Genomic DNA, 23,432 nt, shown 5'->3' with positions numbered 1-23,432 from the left:
CTTACTTTCAAACAAGAACTAGTATCACTCACCTGTCCATTGTCTCTCCTCACATTCATCCTAGCCAGGTCTCTGATTTAAGTTGTTGTAGACTCTCTAGTAGTGGGTGTGACTTGTGCTAAAATATGTAGTTTTTATATCTATTGTAATTTTAGGAGCAGGAGGAAGGGTCAAGAAATTAGGGGACATTTTATTGTTGTTTGTAATGGTTATATTGACCTGTTGTTACCTGCTTCGATCCTTGATAGGGAGAGGAAGTATATAAATACATATTTTATTATTATATTTATTATGCAGGCTGAATGGAGTTGATGTTCGGTAATAACAGAAAGGCAGGGTGGATAGTGAGAATGTCTGAGATAGGGAGAGATACTGCTTGTGAGAAGGATGGGAAGGGGCCTGTTTAACAGAGGGGGATAGGCTGTGGGAATTAGAGATGGGTGCTAGTTTTGGTACCAAGTAGTGGAGGGTGGAGTTTTTGGGTTTTAATGTATTGTTCAGCCTTAGGTGGACGGTTGTGGCTTAAACGCTGAATGGTGAATTTCTGACTATGTGTTCTCAATAAAGTTATTTGCTGTTTCAACACATTGACCTCTTTGATGCACAGAGATTCTGAATTTGCTCAATTCTGACAGTAAGCCAGAACAGCCCAATTCTGACAATGCTTTTGCAAAGGACATGGTTTCTTTGTCTACCAGACTAGACCAGAACTACTGACTTGCCTCCCCCCTACTTTCACCTTTAAGCCATCATTGTGACACTGGAAGTGTCATTCATACCATTGCTTCTGACACACACTCCCTGCTCTAGAAGATGATTCATTTCCCACCCAAATCTGCCCAAAACATTTTTTTTCCTGGAATGTTTTAATTTTTTCCTATTCACATTCTTTTTAGGGATTTATTAATGATTTTATGTTTGGGGGGAGAGTTGGGGGTTTTGGGGTTTTAACTGTATTTAAAAATTGTGTGTGCTTTTATCTTCATATTCCTGTAATCCGCTTTGATTTTTTGAGAAAAAGCGGAATATAAATAAATACTACTATTATTATTACTATTTCCATGATTACCTGGTGTCATATACATAATTGTCTCCCTGGGGCAAAGCTCTGTGATGTGACAGAGAGGTTGAAAAGACTGGTCAAGCCTACTGGCCAATACCCCTTCCTTTTGGTCCATGTGGGAACCAACAACACTGCAAGACACAGCCTTCAGAACATCAGAAGGGATTATGAGGCGCTTGGTAGGAAGCTGAAAGGAATGGATGCACAGGTTGTCATCTCGTCTCTTCTGCCAGTTGATGGGCACAGTCCAGGAAGGGAGAGGAAAATAGCAGATGTGAACAACTGGCTCCGCAGATGGTGCCGCCAAGAACGATTTGGAGTCTTCAGTCATGGGCTGCGGTTCCATGAGGAGGGACTTCTTACAATGGATGGGTTGCATCTCATGCCAGTTGGAAGAAATGTTTTTGCCAACAGTCTCAACAATTTGATCAGGAGGGCTTTAAACTGAGTTGCATGGGGGAGGGAGACAATATTAAGGAAGGCAAAAGGGGTGGAGAATATAGTCAAACTGACATAGAGGAAACAGGACAAATAGTACAAGGACTCAACAGTGGGAGGCAAAAAACCTGCACAGGCAGCAAGTAAAGGGGACTCATAGTCTGCGATGCCTCTACACTAATACACTAATAAGCAAGATGAACTCGAACTCCTAGGACAACAAAGCAAATATGATATAATAGGCATCACTAAAACCTGGTGGGATGAGTCTCATAACTGGAATGTACAAATAGAGGGGTATAACCTTTTTAAGAGAAATAGGCCAAACACGAAAGGATGAGGAATAGCACTATATGTCAGAGATATTTACACCAGTGAAGAGATCCAGGACATCAATACTGGCAGCCAGGTGGAGAGCATCTGGATAAAAATTAAAGGGAAGACAAACAACAAGGATATTATGGTGGGAGTCTACTACAGACCCCACCAGTCAGATGGAGGAATTGGTTGATGCCTTTCTAGAACAGATGACTACACACTCAGAAAGGAGAGATGTAGTAGTGATGGGTGACTTCAACTATCCTGATATTTGCTGGAAGTCAAACTCAGCAAAATCCTCAAGGTCTAGCAAATTCCTCACTTGCCTCAAAGACAATTTCATTGTCCAAAAGGTGGAAGCAGCAACAAGGGGGTCAGCTATTTTAGATTTGATCCTAACCAACAAGGATGACTTGGTTAATGGAGTGCAAACGGTGGGATCATTAGGTGGAAGTGACCATGTTCTGCTGGAGTTTGTTATACAGTGGAAAGGAGAAGTCAGGCATAATGAGACACGCATTCTAGACTTTAGGAGAGCGAATTTCAGTAAACTTAGAGAAGTATTGGGGGTGATCCCATGCTCAAAAGAATAGCGAGCACGTGTAGGGGTAAAGTCAGAAAAGCTAAAGCGCAGAATGAACTCAGGCTTGCTAGAGAGGTTAAAAACAATAAAAAGGGCTTTTTTGGATATATCTGCAGCAACAGGAAGAAGAAGGAAATGGTAGGGCCTCTACGTGGAGAAGATGGCAAAATGTTAACAGGGGACAGAGAAAAGGCACAATTACTCAACACCTTCTTTGCTTCAGTCTTCTCAGAAAAGGAAAAGGGTGCTCAACCTGAGGATAATAGAGCAGAAGACAGAATAGGGGAATTTGAAGCACAGAAAAAGCAAAGAGATAGTAGAGGAATACCTTGTTAATCTAAATGAATTTAAGTCTCCAGGACCAGATGAACTATATCCAAAGATATTAAAAGAACTGGCAAATGTAGTATCGGAGCCATTGGCAATAATCTTTAAAAACTCCTGGGGAACAGGAGAAGTCCCAGCAGATTGGAGGAGGGCAAACATGTTGGGAAAATATGCAGAGATAAACACAGAATAATCTTGGAAGCTTGTGAGTAAATAGACAAACTGGCAGACTGGAGCTTTGCCAGGAAAAACAGTTGCTAGATTAAAGCACCATAGGCTGGCTTTTCTCCAAAGAGGCACTGTTTATTCTTGTTGCAAACACACACATGAGAACAAAGCTACACAGACAAACATCTCCTCCTACAAACCCACAAACTGTACAATGATGATTTGAGCTTATATACACTTTTGCCATGTGGCAATCTAGCTCAACCCCTTCCTGTACAATTTCCTATGTTACTTGGATTACTGTCCATCATTCCAGATGACACAGCATATTTACGTAAGTGCTACGTGCTCTCTGGCACACTCTGCAACCTTGGACAATCACCTTCTGTCTGGAGCCACAGTTACAACCAATTCCTGGTTAAGAGCAGTAAGTGTCCATTAGCTTCTCTGCCACATCTGAACATTATCCATGCTTCTCCATACCTCAACAGTCCCCTCCAAAATGTACAGATGTGTGCTATTTCAGTGTGTCAGAGTTGTATTATTAAGGTATCATAGCAATTAGACAAGTACACTGTTCATGTCTCTCCACTGGCAGTGCTTTTGTGAAGACATCAGCTATAATAATAATAATAATAATAATAATAATAGGATTTATTTATATACCGCCCAATCACTGGGAATCCAAGCGATTTACAACAGAGGGGATAACAGACGGTTCCCTGCCCTCAGGCTTACAATCTAAAAGGCACGACACAAAAGGAAAAGGGAATGGTGAGGGGGGGGGAGGGGATCAGGTCCAGCATTCTTCTCTCCCTCTGAGGCCTGGACCAAGGCAGATGGACCGGAGGGAGGGCACTCTATCTTCAGGCTAGCCCTGATGGAGCTGGGCCAGCCTATTCTCTCTCTCACAGGCCGAAAGATGACAGTTATGGAGGGAGGGCGCTTTATCTTCAGGCTGGCCCTGATGGAGTTGAGCCAGCCTATTCTCTCCCTCACAGGCCGAAATATGACAGTTATGGAGGGAGGGCGCTTTATCTTCAGGCTGGCCCTGATGGAGCTGAGCCAGCCTATTCTCTCCCTCACAGGCCGAAAGATGACAGTTATGGAGGGAGGGCGCTTTATCTTCAGGCTGGCCCTGATGGAGTTGAGCCAGCCTATTCTCTCCCTCACAGGCCGAAATATGACAGTTATGGAGGGAGGGCGCTTTATCTTCAGGCTGGCCCTGATGGAGCTGAGCCAGCCTATTCTCTCCCTCACAGGCCGAAAGATGACAGTTATGGAGGGAGGGTGCTTTATCTTCAGGCTGGCCCTGATGGAGTTGAGCCAGCCTATTCTCTCCCTCACAGGCCGAAAGATGACAGTTATGGAGGGAGGGTGCTTTATCTTCAGGCTGGCCCTGATGGAGCTGAGCCAGCCTATTCTCTCCCTCACAGGCCGAAAGATGACAGTTATGGAGGGAGGGCGCTTTATCTTCAGGCTGGCCCTGATGGAGCTGAGCCAGCCTATTCTCAATATTCTATATTGTCCCTGGTATCTATGTATTCCAACCTTAGGATTCCCTTCTGGATCATCTCCCTGACATTTTGGTACCTTACCCCTATGTACTTTGTGTGACATTTGAGATTTTCAGCCTCTGTCATGGCAGTGCAGGCTTGTGAATCTTCAAATACCAATATTGGTGTTGTGCATTTCTCTCCCAGATCTTTCAGCAACTGCCTGATCCACTCCACTTCCCCTGCCATCTCAGATAATGCTGCAAACTCTGCTTCTGTTGTGCTCAAAGCAACACAATTTTGCTTTCTGCTTCTCCAAATTATTGGTGTACTTGCAAACGTCACAACCAGGCCTGTAATTGATTTTCTATCTGCTAATTCAGATGCAAAAGAGCTGTCAGCAAAACACTCTAGCTGTTCCAGGCTTTCCTGAATGACTAGCTTTCTGCTTTTACCGCCTTTCAAATATGTCAACAGTTGTTTCAATGCAAACCAATCAATTACCTTCAGATTGGAAACCTTTCTGCTTAACACACCAACTGCAAAAGAAATATCTGGTCTTGTATTGTTGGCAATAAACAACAAGCTGCCCACTATACTTCTGAACAACTCTGGGTTGTCAAAACCGTCTGATGACTCACAACTGGCATAGCCAGGAGTCATTGGGCTTCTAACAGGTTTTGCACTCTGCGAGCTACACTTTTCTATCAGCCTTTAAATTTTTTTCATCTGGCTTAACAAGCACTTTCCATCCTCAGTCCACTCCACCTCCATTCCAAGGTAAGACTTCAGACTGCCTAGGTCTTTAAAAACAAACTTTCTGGACAATTCTTGCACCAATTGTATCTCCTGTTCTGATTTAGCCGCCACGCACAAATCATCAATATAGATCACCAAAGTGAGTCCTGTCTTGGCATACACGCACGCATCTGCGATACTATGCTAGTATCCAAGCTTTACAAGCTCTTCATGGATACAATAGTTCCAACATCTGGCACTCTGTTTCAAACCATATAAAGCCTTGTTCAATTTGTACACCTTCTTGTCACTGTCACTATCAAAACCTGAAGGCTGCTCCATGTACACCTCTTCATCAAGAAATAAGCAGTTTCAAAATCAAAATGCCTCCCAATTTTCTTTTCCCTACCTGCCAAAGCTAACACCAGCCTCAGACTTTCTGGCTTTGCTGTTGGGGAGAAGGTTTTGTCAAAGTTCTCAAACCACTGCTGAGCAAAACCTTTTGCCACCAACCTGGCTTTGTACTTTTGAGTACCATCTGGCATTTCCTTTTTCTTATAAACCCATTTGCAAACTACCACTTTGTGATTCTTGGGTCTGTCAACAACACCAAACACATCTTTTTCCAACAATGACAAAAACTCCCTGTCCATTGCAGGAAACCACTTCTCCTGTTCCTCCACAGGATAACACTGCAAATCTCTGAAACTCTCTGGCTCATCAGCCACCACAGTACAGGCTCTTGCACCTTGTACTACAAAACGTCCTGGAGGTCTCCTCACCCTTTGTGTTCTCCTGGACACAACCACCTTTGTTTTACCCCTCTCATCCTCACTCTCAGAGCTGGTCTGAATTTCAGTGTCTTTCACTGGCACCTGCTCAAAGTTCCTAGTTGTGATGGGAGAGTGAAGTGAAGGTTGTGTTTGTGTTTGTTGTTGTGAGGTACTAGGCTTGGCTTCTGGTGAAGACTCTTGTTTTCTCACCCCTCCATTCCCAGTACTTATGTCTTTTTGTCCCAGCCTCACAAAAACCTCTTAGTTGCCATGCAACCTTTCCCAACCAGAGTGCTTTTCAAAGTTGGCACTTCTGGACATCAGAATTTCCCCATGACCTAGGTGAAACCTGCAACTGTTACCGGAGTAGCCCATAAACATGAGCATGTGCCATTTGGGCTCACCCTTCTTTCTAAAGGCTGCTGGCACATAGACATTTGTGTACTGTCCAAACACTTTGAGGTTCTGGTATGGGGTCTGCTTTATGGCTGAATTCCACATTCTATTGGCTATGTGGTTTGCTGCCTGAATCGCCTCGCCCCAAAGCTGATCAGGGGCTTCAGTATCCAGCATCATGCAGTCTTTCATCTGCTTTAATACTCCAATACGCCTCTCAGCCAACTCATCCTCCTGAGGGACTCCAGGATTTGTGATGTTGTGGCATATCCCTTTCCTCCTTAGCCAATATTTTAGGTTATTTGACAAGAACTCACCCCCTCTGTCAGTCACCAAGGAACCCACCTTGTAGTTAATTTCCTTTCCACCATATTGACCAAGTCCTTGAAAAAATCAGCAGCTGCACTTCTTTCCTTCAGGACTTTCACATATGAGTATCTGGTGTGGCGGTCTACAATCACCATGAAATACTGGTTGCCACCAATAGTTTTGGGCAAAGGGCCAGCCAAGTCCGTATGCACTATTTGGAATGGCCTCTGGGTGGTGCATTTGGTCTCTTTGGCCACAGGAAAAGCTCTCAGCTTTATCTTGCTGCAAACCAAATAGTCTAAATTGTGTGAGCATGGATTGATTTTTAGCTCAGGACAAACCTCTCCCAGTTTTCCTAAACTGGTAAAACTCACATGGCCCAGTATGATGGAAATAATGTGAACAGTCTAAGTGCAAAGGCACATTATTGACTGCAGCACATTCTCCCTTGTTTACCATGTAATACATTTTGTTTTTCTTTAGTGCTTTTGCACACACCTGATCACCCATGCTGATCACGCACTCATACCCCTGAAACCTCAATGCATACCCATCTGTTGTCAGCGCATTCACACTAACAAGAAAATTTTGCAATTTGGGGACACATAAGACCTTTGCAAAGTCCTGCCCAAAGCTTGGGATGACCTTTACCTCCCTGGGTGCACCATCAGCCATTGCCACTGAATGCACATTGGGAGCAGTCCTGTTCTTCAGGAGCTGGGGGGAATTACACATATGTCCCAAAGCCCCAGAATCCAGAACCCAAACACTGTCCTCTATGACAGCCTGCTGGGCTTTACAGTCACCGTCCTTCACCACAGTTGCAGCACCCTTCCTGGTTCCAGGATCTTTGGGCTGCTTCCTCCTCACTGCTGTAAGCTTCCAGCAGTTTCTCCCCACGCGGCCTGTCTTGTTGTAGTAGGAACAGCGTTTCTCATTGGACACGGCTGCCTTCTCCAGCTGTAGCTCCCTTGGAGCCTCTAGTGGGTGTGTAGAGCTTGGCATCACTTGCTGCAGTCTCCTGAGCCCAGCCTCGAACTGACCTCACTGGCTCTCCTCCAAGACACGCGCTGACACCAACTCTACAGTCATCTGGTCCTCAGGCACCCCCTGAAAACTATGTAGGATATGCTCATAGTCCTCAGTAAAGCTGCACAACAAGATGTACGCCTCTTGGTCAGCTGGAAGGTTGGCGCCTTGCATCTCAACTTGGGCGTACAGATCCTGCATTATTTCCAAATGCTTCACCAGATTCTGTCCCTGCTGCATCTTGCAAGTGTACAGCCTCCGACATCAGATCATCCTGGACAAAGCTGTGCTGCTCTGATGAACTTGCTTGAGAGCATCCGACACAGCCTTTGCAGTCCTCTTACTTCGCACATGATTAATCTGGCTCAGTTCAAGGGCCAACAAAATTGTTGCTCTCGCCTTCCTATCGTCTTCAATAGTACCCTCCGTAGGTCCAAGCTGTACCACAAGCCAAAGCCCCTCCCTGACAAGGAGAGCTTCGCAATACTCAGCCCAGGAATTATAATTGGAGTTACTGGGTTTAGGAAACCTGGCTGCTGTCTCCATGGTTAAATAAGAACAACAAAGTCCAGATAGTCTTCCCAACTCCCACTGTTCTGCCTCTCTTTGCCTTCCGGCACTGGACAGATGAACAGCAACAAAAAACAGTGCACTCACAGCCAGTCGAAGTCTTGTACTCACAGACTGGTGCCCATAATCCTTGTTGGGAAAATATGCAGAGATAAACGCAAAATAATCATGGAAGCTTGTGCATAGATAGACAAACTGGCAGACTGGAGATTTGCCAGGAAAACAACTTGCATCCCCCTAAATCCCTTACTTGATGTGGCCCTGATAAGTCTGTATTTACCACCTGAAAAGGCCTCTGAGTAATGCATACTCACCTTTGCCACGAGGTAAGCCTTGACTTTGACCTTTTTGCACACAGCACAGTCAAAGTAACTATTACAGCCCTCTACTCTACTCTGAACTCTGGGCAAAAAAGGTTATTTTGCAACTTTGGTGCACACAAAACATTATGGAATACCTTTTTTAAACCTGGGATTAATACAGACCCTTGTACCTCTACACAGTCAGATTCACCATTTGCAAATACCACAGTGTCCACTGGTGCTGACTTAGGGTGCTGTAGTTTTTCCCTATTAGGGGTCATGTGGTGAGAACACCCACTGTCCAAAATCCAAACAGACTGGTCTTCCTTCTCAGTTACAACTCCTTCCACAGCAGTAGCAAACCCCCTCCCAACGAGAGGCTTATCTTTCCTTTTCTTTTGTGAGTTTTGTCCTTTCTTTGCTGCAGAGACTTTTGGACAGTTCTTCATCAAATGCCCGGTCTCCCCACAGGAAAAACATCTCTGTATCCTGCAGACAGCAGCACTCCCCTCCTCGGGCAAGGACATAGGTTGGTTTGTTTGTTGTCACACCCTTGAAGCTCTCCTCAGAGTCTCTCCTCTGTACTTCTTCCAGTATTCTGGATGCCACAAGGTCCACAGTTAAATCAGCTTCGGCTACTCCCTGGAGATTGTACATCAAAAACTCCCAGTTTCTGCTTAAACTGCTAAGTAGTATATGGGTCTTCTGGGTTTCCTCAATCTGGATGCCACGCTTGCTGCACTCTGCGAAGTTTTCTTGCATCTTTTTAAAGTGTACAATTGAGAGGGACATAAATATGGCTGAACTTATGCTTTGTTGCTTTCTGCTTCTGTACATGGCTTTGCAAAAGAATCAGTGGTTACAGTAGACTCATAGAATGAGCTACAGAGTAAAAGTGCATGGGCTATGATGGCCCCTACCTTTTGTTCCTGTGTGTGTCCATCGTACACACTCACACCGCACACACGCACCCCTCCCTTCACCAGAGCTTTGAGAATACAATGCTCTCCCTTTGCTGTGGCCTTGAAGGGAACAGGATCATCCTAGCTAGTATCTCTTTGCATTCCAGACTCCTAGCAAATGTAATAGCAAATGTAATAGCAAATGTAGAGCCAATAAGAAAATACGTGACCATTGCGTGGACAGTAAATGCAACCAATTATTTGTTGTTTAGACAATAGCCAATTAACTGCCTGTTGTATAATCATGTGTGTACTAAATACCCAATTAAGCTAATGCTATGTAAACAATGAACTGTGATTTACTATAAAAACTTTTGGAAATGGTTATTGGGCGCGGCAGCAATTTTATCACCATCTGCTGGTGTACTGTCGTCTTGGTTAGTCAATAAAGTGCATATTGCCTATGGACATTTCGGGTTCTCGTGTCGTCACTCAAGAACACTCTTTTCAAATGAACATGTTGGGAATGTTTCCCTAACACAATCGGATTCGTCTTCCTGTTGTTTACAAAAATATAGCCTTCTGCTGCACAGTATTTTAGACCAGGCTCCAGCTGGTTGGTTAATAGCCTCAAGAGCTTTCCAAGCTTCAAACGCTGACCTCTTATTTCTAATATGATTTAGCTGGCTTGGCTCTATAGCTAAAACAATTGTTGCTCTAGCTTTTTCATCACCAGCTAGCTGGTCTTCATCAGTAGGATCTGGCTGTTTCTTTACATAGTCCCATAAGTCTTGCTTTACCAGTAAAGCTTGCATATAAATTTTCTATGAAGCATAATTCTTCTTGGACAGTTTCTCAAACTTGACAGCCGCTTCCATGTTTGCACTGAGTCTGCGACTTAAACAGCTGCAAATGAACACACCTATACTGATAACAGTCTGTGGAGGCTGCCAAACAATAATAAGCTTCCAAAAACAAACTGATAACGACAGAGTCCGTGACCAGACAGCACTTAATACACTCCTCTCCAGGACTTTTCTCTTCAGCCCTCTAGTAATCCAAACACAGCTCATCAATTGCAGAACGATCTCCCACAGCTTCTTTAGCATTGTCCACGCGGCTACTGGGCCCATAACCCTTGTTAGGGTGTGGAAAGACACGCTGTGTCCACCACGACCACCTACAGAGTTGAACCATGTCGACAGGATGCCAGTGAGAAGGAATCTGAAGAGATGTCTGCAAAGGTATTCAGGCCAAGAAGGAAAAATATTCCTTCACCACTGCAAACGGCCTTAAGCTCCCGGCTTGAGAAATAACGACAAGAGCACTTCAAGCCTTCACTCTACAAGAGGGCTTTAATAAATAAGTTACTTTGCCAACCAAACAACCATAACAACAAAACAGAGAGGCAGTTACTCTAACACCAACTGTCATAACTGACACTCGCTCAGAAGGACTGACAGCATCAACATTCCATAATTCAAGTGTCAACTGTCAACTGCCACTGGAACTGTAATAGGTTCCGCTACAGCTCTATCTTGTGGTCACATACATGTCATTTCCTAACATCCCCACCTCTCCCAGTGGATCGAAGCGGGGTTACAGACTAAATAACAGCACACAGTGCTTACATAAAAATTCAATTAAAAGCAGCTAAAACAATAAAATATCCAACATCAGACAATAGCATCAACAAGCAAGACAGGGATCATACACAGACAGGGGCATATCATTCATATCATATCGGGGGGTATTTATATCAGGTGGGGTATATTCGGCTAAAAAGCTCAGTTTTAACTGCTTTTCTAAATGTTTCTAGTGAGGCTGCCAAGCGGATCTCCTCAGGAAGACTATTCCAAAGTCTCGGAGCCGTTGATGAAAATGCTCTTTGTGAATTAGCAACATATTTAAAGGTTGCTATTTCCAATAGGTTCTTACCCGATGTTCTAAGAGTGTGGGGCAGATTATATAGGGAGATGCGGTCCCGTAAGTAACTCGGACCCAAGCCATGTAGGGCTTTATAGGTAATAACCAACACCTTGTACTGTGCCCGGAAGCAAATAGGGAGCCAGTGAAGATCTTTTAGGATAGGTGTAATATGGTCAAACCTTGATGAACCGGTGACCAATCTGGCTGCCATATTTTGCACTAACTGAAGCTTCCAAGCTTGGCACAAGGGTAGCCCCATGTAAAGCGCATTACAGAAAACTAGACGAGAGGTTACCAGAGCGTGTATCACTGTTTCAAGGTCCCTTCGGTCTAGGTAGGGTCTCAGTTGGTGTATCAACCAAAGTTGATAGCAAGCACTTCTGGCCGTCGCATCTACCTGAGATGTCAATTGCAGGGACGAGTCCAGAAGTACTCCTAAACTGCGAACTTTGTCCTTCAGGGGAAGTGTGACCCCGTCCAGGACAGGTTGGCAAATTTCCTTCCTTAGACCCGAAGAACCTATCACAAGTACTTCCCTTTTCTCTGGATTCAGTCTGAGTTTGTTTTCCCTCATCCAGTCCATTACTGACTCCAGGCATGCATTCAGAGGAGAGATGCCATCCTTAGTCCCTGTATCAGTTGGAGACATAGCGAAACATATTTGGGTGTCATCAGCGTACTGATAACACCATGCCCCATGTCTCCGGATCATCTCTCCCAGCGGTTTCATGTAAATGTTGAACAGCATGGGGGACAGAATAGCTCCTTGAGGGACACCAGATGTCAGTTCCCTCTTAGAGGAGCAAGTGTCCCCCAGCTTCACCATCTGGAATCTGCCTGAGAGGTAGGATCGGAACCCCTGGAGCACAGTGCCCCCGATACCCAGCTCGCTCAGGCGCTCCAGAAGGATACCGTGGTCAATGGTATCAAAAGCCACTGAGATGTCCAAGAGCACCAGCAAGGTCACACAATTTGAGCTTATATACACTTTTGCCATGTGGCAGTCTAGCTCAACCCCTTCCTGTACAATTTCCTGTGTTACTTGGATTACTGTCCACCATTCCAGATGACACAGCATATTTACGTAAGTGCTACGTGCTCTCTGGCACACTCTGCGACCTTGGACAATCACCTGCTGTCTGGAGCCACAGCTGCAAACAATTCCTGGTTAAGAGCAGTGAGTGTCCATTAGTTTCTCTGCCACATCAGAACATTTTCCATGCTGCTCCATACCTCAACAAACACTGTCCCCATCTTCAAAAAAAAAGGGGGGGAGGGGGATACCAAAAATTATAGTAAAGTTAGTCTGACATCAATACCAGGAAAGATTCTAGAGCAGATCATTAAACAGAGAGTCTGTGAACATTTAGATGGCAATTCCATAACCACAAAAAGTCAACATGGATTTCAGAGAAACAAGTCATGCCAGACAAATCTGATTTCTTTCTTTGATAAAATTACCAGCTTGGTAGATGAATGGAATGCTGTGGATATAGTATATCTTGATTTCAGTAAGGCCTTTGACAAGGTTTCCCATGACATTCTTGCAAACAAGCTTGTAAAATGTAGGCTAGACAAGGCAACTGTTACATGGATTTGTAATTGGTTGACTGGCTGAACCCAAAGGGTGCACAACAATGGGTCCTTTTCATCCAGGACAGAAGTGACCAGTGGGATTCCACAGGGCTCTGTCCTGGGGCCAGTGTTATTCAACATCTTTATCAATGACTTGGATGAAAGAATTGGTGACATACTTATCAAATTTGCAGATGACACCAAATTAGGAGGAGTAGCTAATAACCCAGGGGACAGGATCAAAATTCAAAATGACTTGAATGGACTAGAAAACTGACCCAAAGCTAACAAACGGAGAAATGTAAGGTACTGCACTTAGGGCAGAAAAATAAAATGCACAGATATAAGATAGGGGACGCCTGGCTGAACAAGACTACATGTGAAAGGGATCTAGGAATCCAAGTAGATCACAAGTTGAACATGAGTCAACAGTGTCATGTGGCAGCTAAAAAGGCTGATGCAATTTTAGGCTGCATCAATAAAAGTATAGTGTTTAGATCAAGAGAAGTAATAGTGCCACTATATTCTGCTTTGGTCAGGCCCCACCTGCAATATGTGTTCAGTTCTGGGCACCACAGTTCAAAAAGGACATTGAGAAACTGGAGCGTGTCCAAAAGAGGGCGACTAAAATGGTGAAGGGTCTGGAAACCATGTCCTACGAGGAACGACTTAGTTTGCTGGGGATGGTTAGCCTAGAGAACAGAAAGTTAAGAGGTGATATGCTAGCCCTGTTTAAATATTTGAAGGGATGTCATATTGAGGAGGGAGTTAGCTTGTTTTCTGCTGCTCCAGAGAACAGGACCCGGAACAATGGATGCAAGCTCCAGGAAAAGAGATTCCACCTCAACATTAGGAGGAACCTCCTGACAGTAACGGCTCTTCGACAGTGGAACGCACTCTCTCGAAGTGTGGTGGAGTCTCCTCCTTGCAAGTTGTTATTATTATTATTATTATTATTATTATTAAACTTTATTTCTAAAGCGCTGTAATTATACACAGCGCTGTACAAAGTCAGACAAATTAAGGAATATATAAAAGCCTGCTCGAGGCATACACTCTAAAAGTAATAACAATTAGATAGAGGAATAGATAAAATTACAATGTAGGAAAGAAAAGACAAATTAAAAAAACATCAGATATAAAAGCAAATCACATCAAACATTATCAGACAGCCAGATGACAATCACAAATTCCCTGAGAATGCTTCCCTAAACAATATGGTTTTCAGCTCAGCCTTAAAACTGGTTAGGGAAGTGATGAGCATTGCATGCAGAGGAAGAAGGTTCCAGGAATGAGGGGCAGCAAGAGAGAAGGGACAGATCCGGGACGGGGCAGAGAAAATCCTGGAAGTCTTTACACAGAGGCTGGATGGCCATCTGTCAGGGTTGTTTTGACTCCATGTCAGGGGGTTGGACTGAATGGCCCTTGTGGTCTCTTCCAACTCTACAATTTTATGATTCCATGAATTCTGAATATTCAGTCAGTCAGTCAATCAATTTTATTAATGCTTAAGCCAAAGGCCATTCACATGATTAATATGTAAAACCGGTGACAAAAATTCGATATTATAAAATGCTCCATCAAATCACTAACATCCGGATTTTCTACATTAAACATAATAAAATTCCAAATAATTAACTAAAACAACATTAAAAACAACTTCAAAAATTAGATAAGATCATCCCCATGGCAATCAACTGCAATGTCTGCTATAACTCTTGTCCGAATTTTGATTGCTGCTAAGGCAAACAATGAAACCTTATGTTACCTTAGAATCTATATCAGACAAGAGATAAAATATCTTTTCAGAGGTAGTATTGGGCTGTAAATTGGACAAAATAGATCCCATAAATTTACTTCTTGGCTCAATATATAGTGAGCAAAAAAGCAGATAATGAGGCAAATCCTCGATTTCTGATGCCCCACAGATACATAAATGGGAATGCTTAGGTGTGTGTGAATATCTGCCATCAATCATGGCTGAGGGCATTATTTGAAAATGGAGAGTTGTAAAAGCCTGCCTAAGCTTTGGGAATGTAGGCTTCGCTAGGTAAACAGCCATCTGATGGTCCAGTTTGTATAATGTAAACCATTTGGAAAATTGTCAATTGTTAATAGCCTGCCTATCCAGATACACACCCTGGTTAAAAATGTATTCACGAAGCTTCTCTCTTGAATTCCAGATAAAAGGGTTTTCAATTAGAGCGGGATATGATTCAAGCAACCTATGGTATCTTAATCTCCAAACTTTGCAGCTTGGTAAATGTTGGAAACATAACCTAGGAAAATCCTTAAGTGGAGAATCTTTTACAGATCTCCAGTAATTAAATAAAATGAAATAAATATGAGCTCTGATGGAAGGGAAGTCAACCTCTGCCTGAACCAAAGCTGCAGGTGTGCCAGGTGGAAGTATAAACAAATTCTTGGAAAATGTATTCTGGATGGCCTCCAGTTTGACCAATTGGGAATCATCCCATTCCCACACAGCAGCGCCATAAAGGATCTGGGCTATAACTTTACTCTGGAATATTTTTAGAGCTGGTGCGACCAGATGACCCCCTGCCCAGCTGTAGAATCTAAGGATTGCTCCAATAGATCTCACAGCCACTGCTCTATTAGCTTCTATGTGGGATTTCCAGGAGAGGTTTTCTGTGAAGTAAATGCCAAGATACTTAAATTCTCAGCATTGTTCGATCTAATGACCATTAATAGAGCAACGAAATCAAAGTGTCTTTTCCCAAACACCATCACCTTTGTTTTATTGTAAATGATAGCAAGCTTTTCTTTAGAACAAAATACCTCAAGCTTGGAGATTAGCCTTCTCAAACCTATACGTGTGAGTGAAATTAAAACCATATCATACGCATATAATAGAATAGATATCTTTTTTGACCCGAGTGTGGGTGGAAAAAATTCTGGGCCAGAAAGTGCTGGAATGATGTCATTCAAAAAAAGTGATGGTGCCAAAAGGCATCCTTGTTTAACTCCTTTATTTGTGGGGATAGGATCGATTAGTGAACCAGAGATACCAGCTCTTATCCTTGCTGTTGTATTGGTATAAAGTTCCTTGATTAGAAACAATAAACGGTTATCTATATTAATATTGGCCAGTTTGTGCCATAACAAATTTCTATCAATTGAATCAAAGCTGCTACTAAATCAATAAAAGCGACAAATAGATGTTTTGTGCTAAAAAATAAAGAACCAGACAATGGTCGATAGTACTCTGGCCTTCCCTGAATCCAGCTTGTTCAGGGTGAATGATCTGATTGCTAGATTCCCATTCCTCCAAACTATTTAACAGGTATTTACTATATAGCTTAGAATCAACATCCAAAAGGCTTATAGGCCGATAATTGTTGGGATCTTGCTTATCACCCTTCTTGTATAGGGGACAACTACACTCTGTTTCCAGCCTACTGGAGTTATCGAATTCTGAATATTTGTATCCCATACTATGCACATCACTTATATTCTGTTGTTTTGTTTGTGATATAGGTTCTTAAATGGGAATAAGGAATATAGTATTACTGGATCCAGCTAGTATAAATATAAATATAAATCTTTTGGTTGACAAGTCTTGTCAGCCTCTCTGTCACATCACGGACCTTTGCCCCAGGGAGACACTGTTGTTTGCCCCAGGGAGCACAACTCCTGAGACATCTTGTCAGGCCCACAAACCACTCTCAGCAAGGAGTCCCCCACCATGACCACATGCCTCCTCTGAGGCTTAGTATCAGCTGTTCCCTTTGGTGGTACTCCCAGGATCCCCTGCTCTGTCCCTGAAGTCTGTCCATGGTGCTCTTCCTCATCATCTCTGATAACAGAGAGAGGTTCAAATTGATTCTGTAGCTGCAAACTCCCAGAACGTTTCCTGGTTTCCCTACTTCTCTGTGTGACTTTCCTCCAACTGTAGTATGTGAAGTGACCTCCTCCTCCTCAGCAACTTTCTCTGCGTGTTTCCCATCCAGGACCATCTGGTCCGTTCTGGTTAGGAAAACCTCTTGCTCCCTATGATGTTGAAGTGTAGCTACCTGGGCCTCCAGTTGCTGTACTTTCGCTTCTAAGAGATCCACCAACTTGCACTTAGGCAAGAATACAAACATCGCACAAGTGTTGCAGGTGACTGCAGCAGGGCCTTCAGTGTCCATACTGAAAAGTCTTAAGGAGACACTGAACAAGACTGTGAGCTTCCCCTGCTAAATAACAGTATAAAGAACCCCTACTGGCTTGGCCTTTGTCCCCAAACTCTATTAGTGAGCTCATTCAACTGGGGCTCTAGTTATGTACAATGCTCCTGGCTATTAGCTCCTTCCAGAGGCAAGTCTCTGACTCACTTCCTCTGAGCAAAAGTTCTCACAAGCCCCTTAAGGAAAAAGGGAAAAGAAAATGTGGAAAATTAAAGGAGAACCCCTCTAACAATATTCGCAGGTCAGCTTCTCCTCCCTTCTCCAAAAGCTCCTTGACTATATAATAATAATAATTAATTTGTTTTATTTATATACCGCTATTCCAAAGATCATAGCGGTGAACAGCAAGTAAGCTAATTAGCAAGTAAGCTAATTTGCCCCCAACAGTCTGGGTACTCATTTTAGCGACCTCGGAAGGATGCAAGCCTGAGTCAAGCTTGGGCCCTTTTGCTGGTCTTGAACTCGCAACCTTGTGGTTTTGAGTGAATGGCTGCAGTACAGGCATTTAACCACTGCGCCACCAGGGCTCCATTAAGAAAAATTAAAAATCCGTGCGCCATTAGGCACACACCTCTCCCAGCCTTCTGTAGAATTAGGCTTTTAGCTTCTCCCACAGCAGTAGCCCAAAGTTTAAAAGTTTAGATCTCACCCCAGCCCAAGGACAAAGAAGACCAGCCTTCCCTCCTTGGAGAAATGAACTAGAAATGAAGGAGCAGGACGCAGGGGGCCAGAGGGGGGTGAGATCAGGGTGGATGAGGAGAATAAAGGAGCAGGATGCAGGGGGCTGGAGGGCGAAATCAGGGTGGTGGAGGAGGATGAATGAGCAGGATGCAGGGGGTCAAGGGAGAAGATCAGGGTGGTGGAGGAGAAGGAGGATGAAGGAGCAGGATGCAGGAGGCAAGGGGGGCGAGATATGGGTGGTGGGGGAGGAGGATGAAGGAGCAGGATGCAGGGGGCCAGGGGGGGCGAGATTGGGGTGGAGGAGGAGGATGAAGGAGCAGGACATGGGGGGCAGGGGGCGAGATTGCAGTGGTGGAGGAGGATGAAGGAACAGGACGCAGGGGGCCGAGGGGGCGAGGGGGGGATCTTCCACACCAGACCAATTTGGATTGAAATCGAAGTGAGCTTGGAAACAATTTTTGTGAATTTGCTTGTTACTAAATTCATCTACATCAGGAGTCACTTTTGATTGACCTTGGATCCGGCTCAAAATGACCTCCCCATAGAAAGCAATTCACGTTATAATGTGAATTCGCATGGTTGGACCCAGAGTGACTTTGGATTGGAGTTGCAAAAACCGCCGTTTGATATGGTCCACTGCTGATAAAAGACAAAGCAAGGCAAAAACCCAGCCATTTCAACTCTATCCTGAACTATCCTGAGGGAAGGATAAAAGAGAAGGATAAAAGAAGTCTACCCTTTCCTCCAGGTGTTGGGACAATAGCTTCCTGTCCCCACCCCTCCCCCCAAAATGATGATCTGATCTGGCATCTTCTGTAGCATTGTAATATATGCTGGCAGCATGCATCACACTAGCAATCATCAAAGTATAGGTACTCCCCATGACCACTTCAGTTGCCTGTGGAGTTGGGGCAACCATACTTGTAATGGAATCTTGGATAGAAATGGTAAGTAAGCATTTAATGTTGCCTTTCTGCTTGACAGTCTTACCTGGATAGAGGCTGCCTGAGAGGTTCATGGTTTGCAAATAGTTGTGGCAGCGCTCCTTATGTTCTTCCAAAGAGCTGCGCTGCTTATAGCTCCGGCCACAATATCCACATTTGTGGGGCTTTCCAACTGCAGTGGATGGAAATGAAAATTATTATATAAAATATATAGAAATTTGGGTTAACATATAACTGAATCAAATGATGGAGTGAAACAGATGTACACACTTAGAGTCAATTGTCTTTTTAAAAACAAACAATAGACACTTGTCTTTTCACTCTTGATGCAAGAGTTATGAAGAAAAGCAGCCTATTGTAGAGCAGCTTAATTAGTGAATTCTCTTCCAGAAAGAGCATGCCTGATCACCAACAAAATGGAACCATTTCTGACACATTATTCTCAAAACTGGAAAAATTAATATTCACATAAATCCAAACAGATACCTAAATTGTTTGAAAATACTCATTTTGTGGTCTTGACACAACAACCTGTGATGTAGGATATGAATGTAGGATCAGAATGGACTTCTGATGCTGGAAAAGTCCTTAGTAGTAAATTTGTCAGACAGTGCTACTACTTTTTTACAGCACAAATTCCAGGAATCTTCATGGCTATCAGGCAAATTTAACAGAGCCTCCAGCCATAGAATCATAGAATCATAGAATAATTGAGATGGAAGAGACCACAAGAGCTAGCCAGTCCAACCCCTGCCATGCAGGAAATCAAAATCAAAGCATCCCCGTCAGATGGCCATCCAGCCTCTGCTTAAAGACCTCCAAGGAGGGAGATTCCACTACACTCCGAGGGAGTGTGTTCCACTGTCGGACAGCCCTTACTGTCAGGAAGTTCTTCCTAATGTTGAGGTGAAATCTCTTTTTCTGTAGCTTGCATCCATTGTTCTGGGTCCCAGTCTCTGGAGCAGCAGAAAACAAGCTTGCTCCCTCCGCAATCCCTTCAAATATTTAAACAGGGCTATCATATCACCTCTTAACCTTCTCTTTTCTAGGCTAAACATCCCCAGCTCCCTAAGTCGTTCCTCGTAAGGCATGGCTTCCAGACCCTTCACCATTTTAGTCGCTCTCCTTTGGACATGCTCCATGTACAAACATGGCTCAGTTAACAAAACCTGAGAAAGAAGCTCCCTTTAACAAAGTTTTTTTCATACCTGCCCAAGACCCTCTTTCCATCTTGGTCCAATATCTAGCTGGAAGTTTATATACTAGACCAGTGATGGCGAACCTTTTCAGGTTCACATGCCAGGGGGTGGGGCTTCTGCCCCCTCAGGATGTGGCTATGTGCTGGGGCAGGGCTTCTGGCCCAGGGCGTGTGGCTTCCACCCTCCATGGGTGGAGCTCCCACCCTCTGGGTGGGGCTTCTCCCCCGCCCTTTTTCCGCCCCCCCAGCTGTCTTTCAGAGACAGCTGAGAGTCAGGAAAGGCCCATGAGGGGGCGGAGCCATGGGCACGGCCCCAGTCCTACTCTTCCCGGAAAGTCAAAAGGGGAAGAACAGGAATGGGCAGGCCTCCTGCCTCCCTCCCCACGGACCTTGCCTGCCCTCCAATTGGGGAAACTTGGAGGGCAGAAAGGGTAAGTGGGGAGGAAAGGGATGGGCATGCCTCCTGCCTCCCTCCCCATGGACCTTTCTCTGCCTCCAGCTGTCTCTTCCGAGACAGTTGGAGGCCGGCAAAGGTGTCTGGGGAGGAGCAAGTGGCAAGTGCCAGTCTCTCCTCCTCTCCCCGCCCTTTCCCCAGCCTCTAGCTCTCTTGAAGAGGCAGCTGAAGGTTGGGAGAAGGCTGCAAGGAGGAGCCAGAGGCACGCTCCTCTGGCTCCTTGTCCGGTGTGCCCTTTTCTGTCTTCCAGCTGTCTCGGAGACAGCTGGAGGCCAGGAAAAGGCAGGGAGGAGGAGGAACGGGCACATGTGTGCCTGTTCCACCTTCTTCCTCGCCCTGTGCCCAAGGAAATGGCATCAAGTGTAGCATTGGTTCACCATCACTGCACTAGACTGTGGCAGCAGCATGTTTGCAGCAAACAATGCAACAAAGCATTACATGGGAAAGAGTGGAATTTGAGTCTAGCAGCTATCTATGCCTGCCTATAAAAGGCACGTAAACAACAGCAGAGTTCAGATTTCCTCACTGAGCATGTGTGAATTGAAAAATAGACAAAAGGGGAGAGCAGATAAGTCTCCCTCACCAGCTATCCCCAAAAAGTTCAAAAAGCACATATCTATAAGTTTGACCAACAAAATGAAAATCATAAGAAAAGCAGAAGCTGGCGAAAGGAAACCACATCCCTGGATGCATTTTTGAAGAAGCATTCTACTAGTCTCTAGAAAATGCTTCAAATGTTGTTTTTTATTTATGCAAGGCTTACCTGACTTGGTTGTTTCATTTCATATGTGTATATTGTTAGTTTTGAATAAAAAGTCTGCTGAGAAGCATGTTTTTTGTGGTGAAGGAACGTATCCCTATTTAATCCATGTTATTTCTGCCTCTGATACCAAATTTTCTATTATAGAAGCAATGTCCAGAAACATATCTACTTCATTAATTCAGGTATACCTGCATATATATAGTAGAGCATATTCATTGCTTAAATTTAGGTCTAATTTTACTGTTTCTGAACTCATGGAGCTTGAGGTCTTTGTACATTCCATTAGTGATTATTATTTCCATTCTTTTAAATTCTACAGCAAACTAGTTTTTATCTCTTCCTTTTGCATTTTACTTCCTAGAATGTGAATGTGAATGGGCTTGAATTTACTATTTTGGTCATGAATCAGGACCCATAACTCACCAGAAAGAACACAGCCTGTCAGCATGTATTGTGCCTACTACATGCCTGACAATTCCCTTGCTTCTACAATCCCAGATAATCTGTAGTGGATGGAACTCAACCTAATGGTTCACAAGCAGTGAAGGTCTAATGGCAATAATAATTTCAGACCTCTAAAACTGATAGTATGTCATATTCCCTCAAGAAAAGGGTAAAAGAAACTGGAAGGTTTCATTCTTTATCAGATTTGGCATTTGATTTCTGGCCAAACCAGGCAGTAAGCAATTTTCCCCTAATATTTTCTAATGTGGATACCTACCAGAATGGGTCCTCAGGTGGCCTGTAAGAGCATCTCTACGGCGACAAGCATAGTTACACAGGTGGCACTTGAATGGCTTTTCACCAGAATGTAACTTTATGTGGCGGAGAAGGTTGCCTTTTTGAGTAAAGGATGCCCCACACTGATTACACTGGAAGGGGCGTTCACCTACAGGGAGAACAAGCGGGAAAAATATGTGAGAACAGAACTCTTACATTATAGTGGGGGGAGGGGGAGGAGAGATTCAGCAAGAAAGTTGTTTTCCAGCAGACGCTCTATGACTTCCACCGGCTGCAGGTTTGATATAACATGAGCCTTTCAGACAAAACCTGCCAGTTCCTTAATGCTTCACTGGCTGGGTCAATTTGATCTGAAAATCTAATTTTTTTCCTAAATCAGAATGGCACATCACAATGCAAATTCAAACTCATTTAAATAAAGTGACTGCAACATTTTGTGTTGAAGAGCCACTCTTCCTGATCAGCAGTTTTGGAATAAACCAATATCCAATTTTGCATGTTGTGGCATTTGGTAGGTTTTTTTAATGTGGCTTTTTTCAAAGGGTCTTTAAAATATGCCACTGAAGCAGCAAAATAAAAGGGAAACTCATTAAAAATGCATTTCAGGATCACAAGTTCATTTCAGCGTTACATTCTTATATTTAAATGAAAGGCACTTCATTATAACAGTTATAATAACTTCTTTTCATTTACATTTTCCCTATATTTTCCCTTTCAATTTCTTCTCCATTACCTGGCTGTCCCTAAGCAGCCAAATCAGGAAAGAGAAAAGCGTGGGGGTTGGGTGAAGGGGGAGGACTAAAAAGAGAAGTTAAGACAGAGCACAGGAAACTGCATCTCTTCTACAGAAGTCCTGACCCTGCTTGTGGGCTGGGTATACTCACAGGATTTGTGCTAATATGCTTGTTTGTCTGGTTTTTCTGCTTTAGAAGAACAAATCCAACACAATTAGTGTAAATTAACACACTGTAATACGATCAGCAAAACTTATAGAAAGGGTTATTTTACTGTTATGGTTGTCTTTTGAGGGTTGTGGGTTACAGAAAGCAGCTCTTCACTTCTGGTGTGTGTCTCCTGAATCCTCCCAGTTCCTGCTAGAAAAAAGCATACCAGCACCAACAAAAGCACTGCGTGCTTTACTACCACTACGGGGGGCGGGGGGGGGGGATTAAAGGAAATATTGTAGAATTGCTACCCAATCCCTCCCCCCCAAAAAATTTCTGCTATTTTCTACAGCCAATTTTTGCCACCCTCCCTGACTACCATTCAAAAATAACCCTGCCTTGCCTTACATTACATTAAAATGTTATTAAATAGTTTTAAACCACATAAACTCTGAAAAGTGTATTCCCCGCAAGACAGAATCTTCAACATGAACATTTTAGAACAGAGACTTGTGTTAACATTTGTTTGAAATTAAAGTTACATCAAGATGGAAATAACTTAATTTCTAAACAGTGACAAATGACAGGATACTTTTGTTTTTGCTTTAATGCTATAATTTCCTTTTTTTTAAGAGAGATCTCTGTGCAGCTTATGGTATGA

The 23,432-nt window shown here is 43.7% G+C and overlaps 1 protein-coding gene across 1 annotated transcript in view; it reads right to left on the bottom strand.

Moving 5' to 3' along the window:
- Positions 1 to 23,432, bottom strand: part of IKZF1 (IKAROS family zinc finger 1) — a 165,420-nt gene that overhangs the window by 13,273 nt on the left and 128,715 nt on the right. Inside the window, exons 6-7 of the mRNA XM_089532462.1 lie at positions 21,868 to 22,035; positions 18,778 to 18,903 (exon numbers count right to left, since the gene is read on the bottom strand). Of these exons, the coding sequence (XP_089388588.1) occupies positions 18,778 to 18,903; positions 21,868 to 22,035 (294 nt within the window). The remainder of the gene's footprint in view (positions 1 to 18,777; positions 18,904 to 21,867; positions 22,036 to 23,432) is intronic.

This window comes from Sceloporus occidentalis, unplaced genomic scaffold, assembly GCF_023333645.1.
Source record: "Sceloporus occidentalis isolate IW3139 unplaced genomic scaffold, rSceOcc1.0.p SCAF_7, whole genome shotgun sequence".
NCBI classification, from domain to species: Eukaryota; Metazoa; Chordata; class Lepidosauria; order Squamata; family Phrynosomatidae; genus Sceloporus; species Sceloporus occidentalis.
Note: the sequence above shows the minus strand (reverse complement) of the source record. Positions and strands in the feature narration are given on the sequence as shown.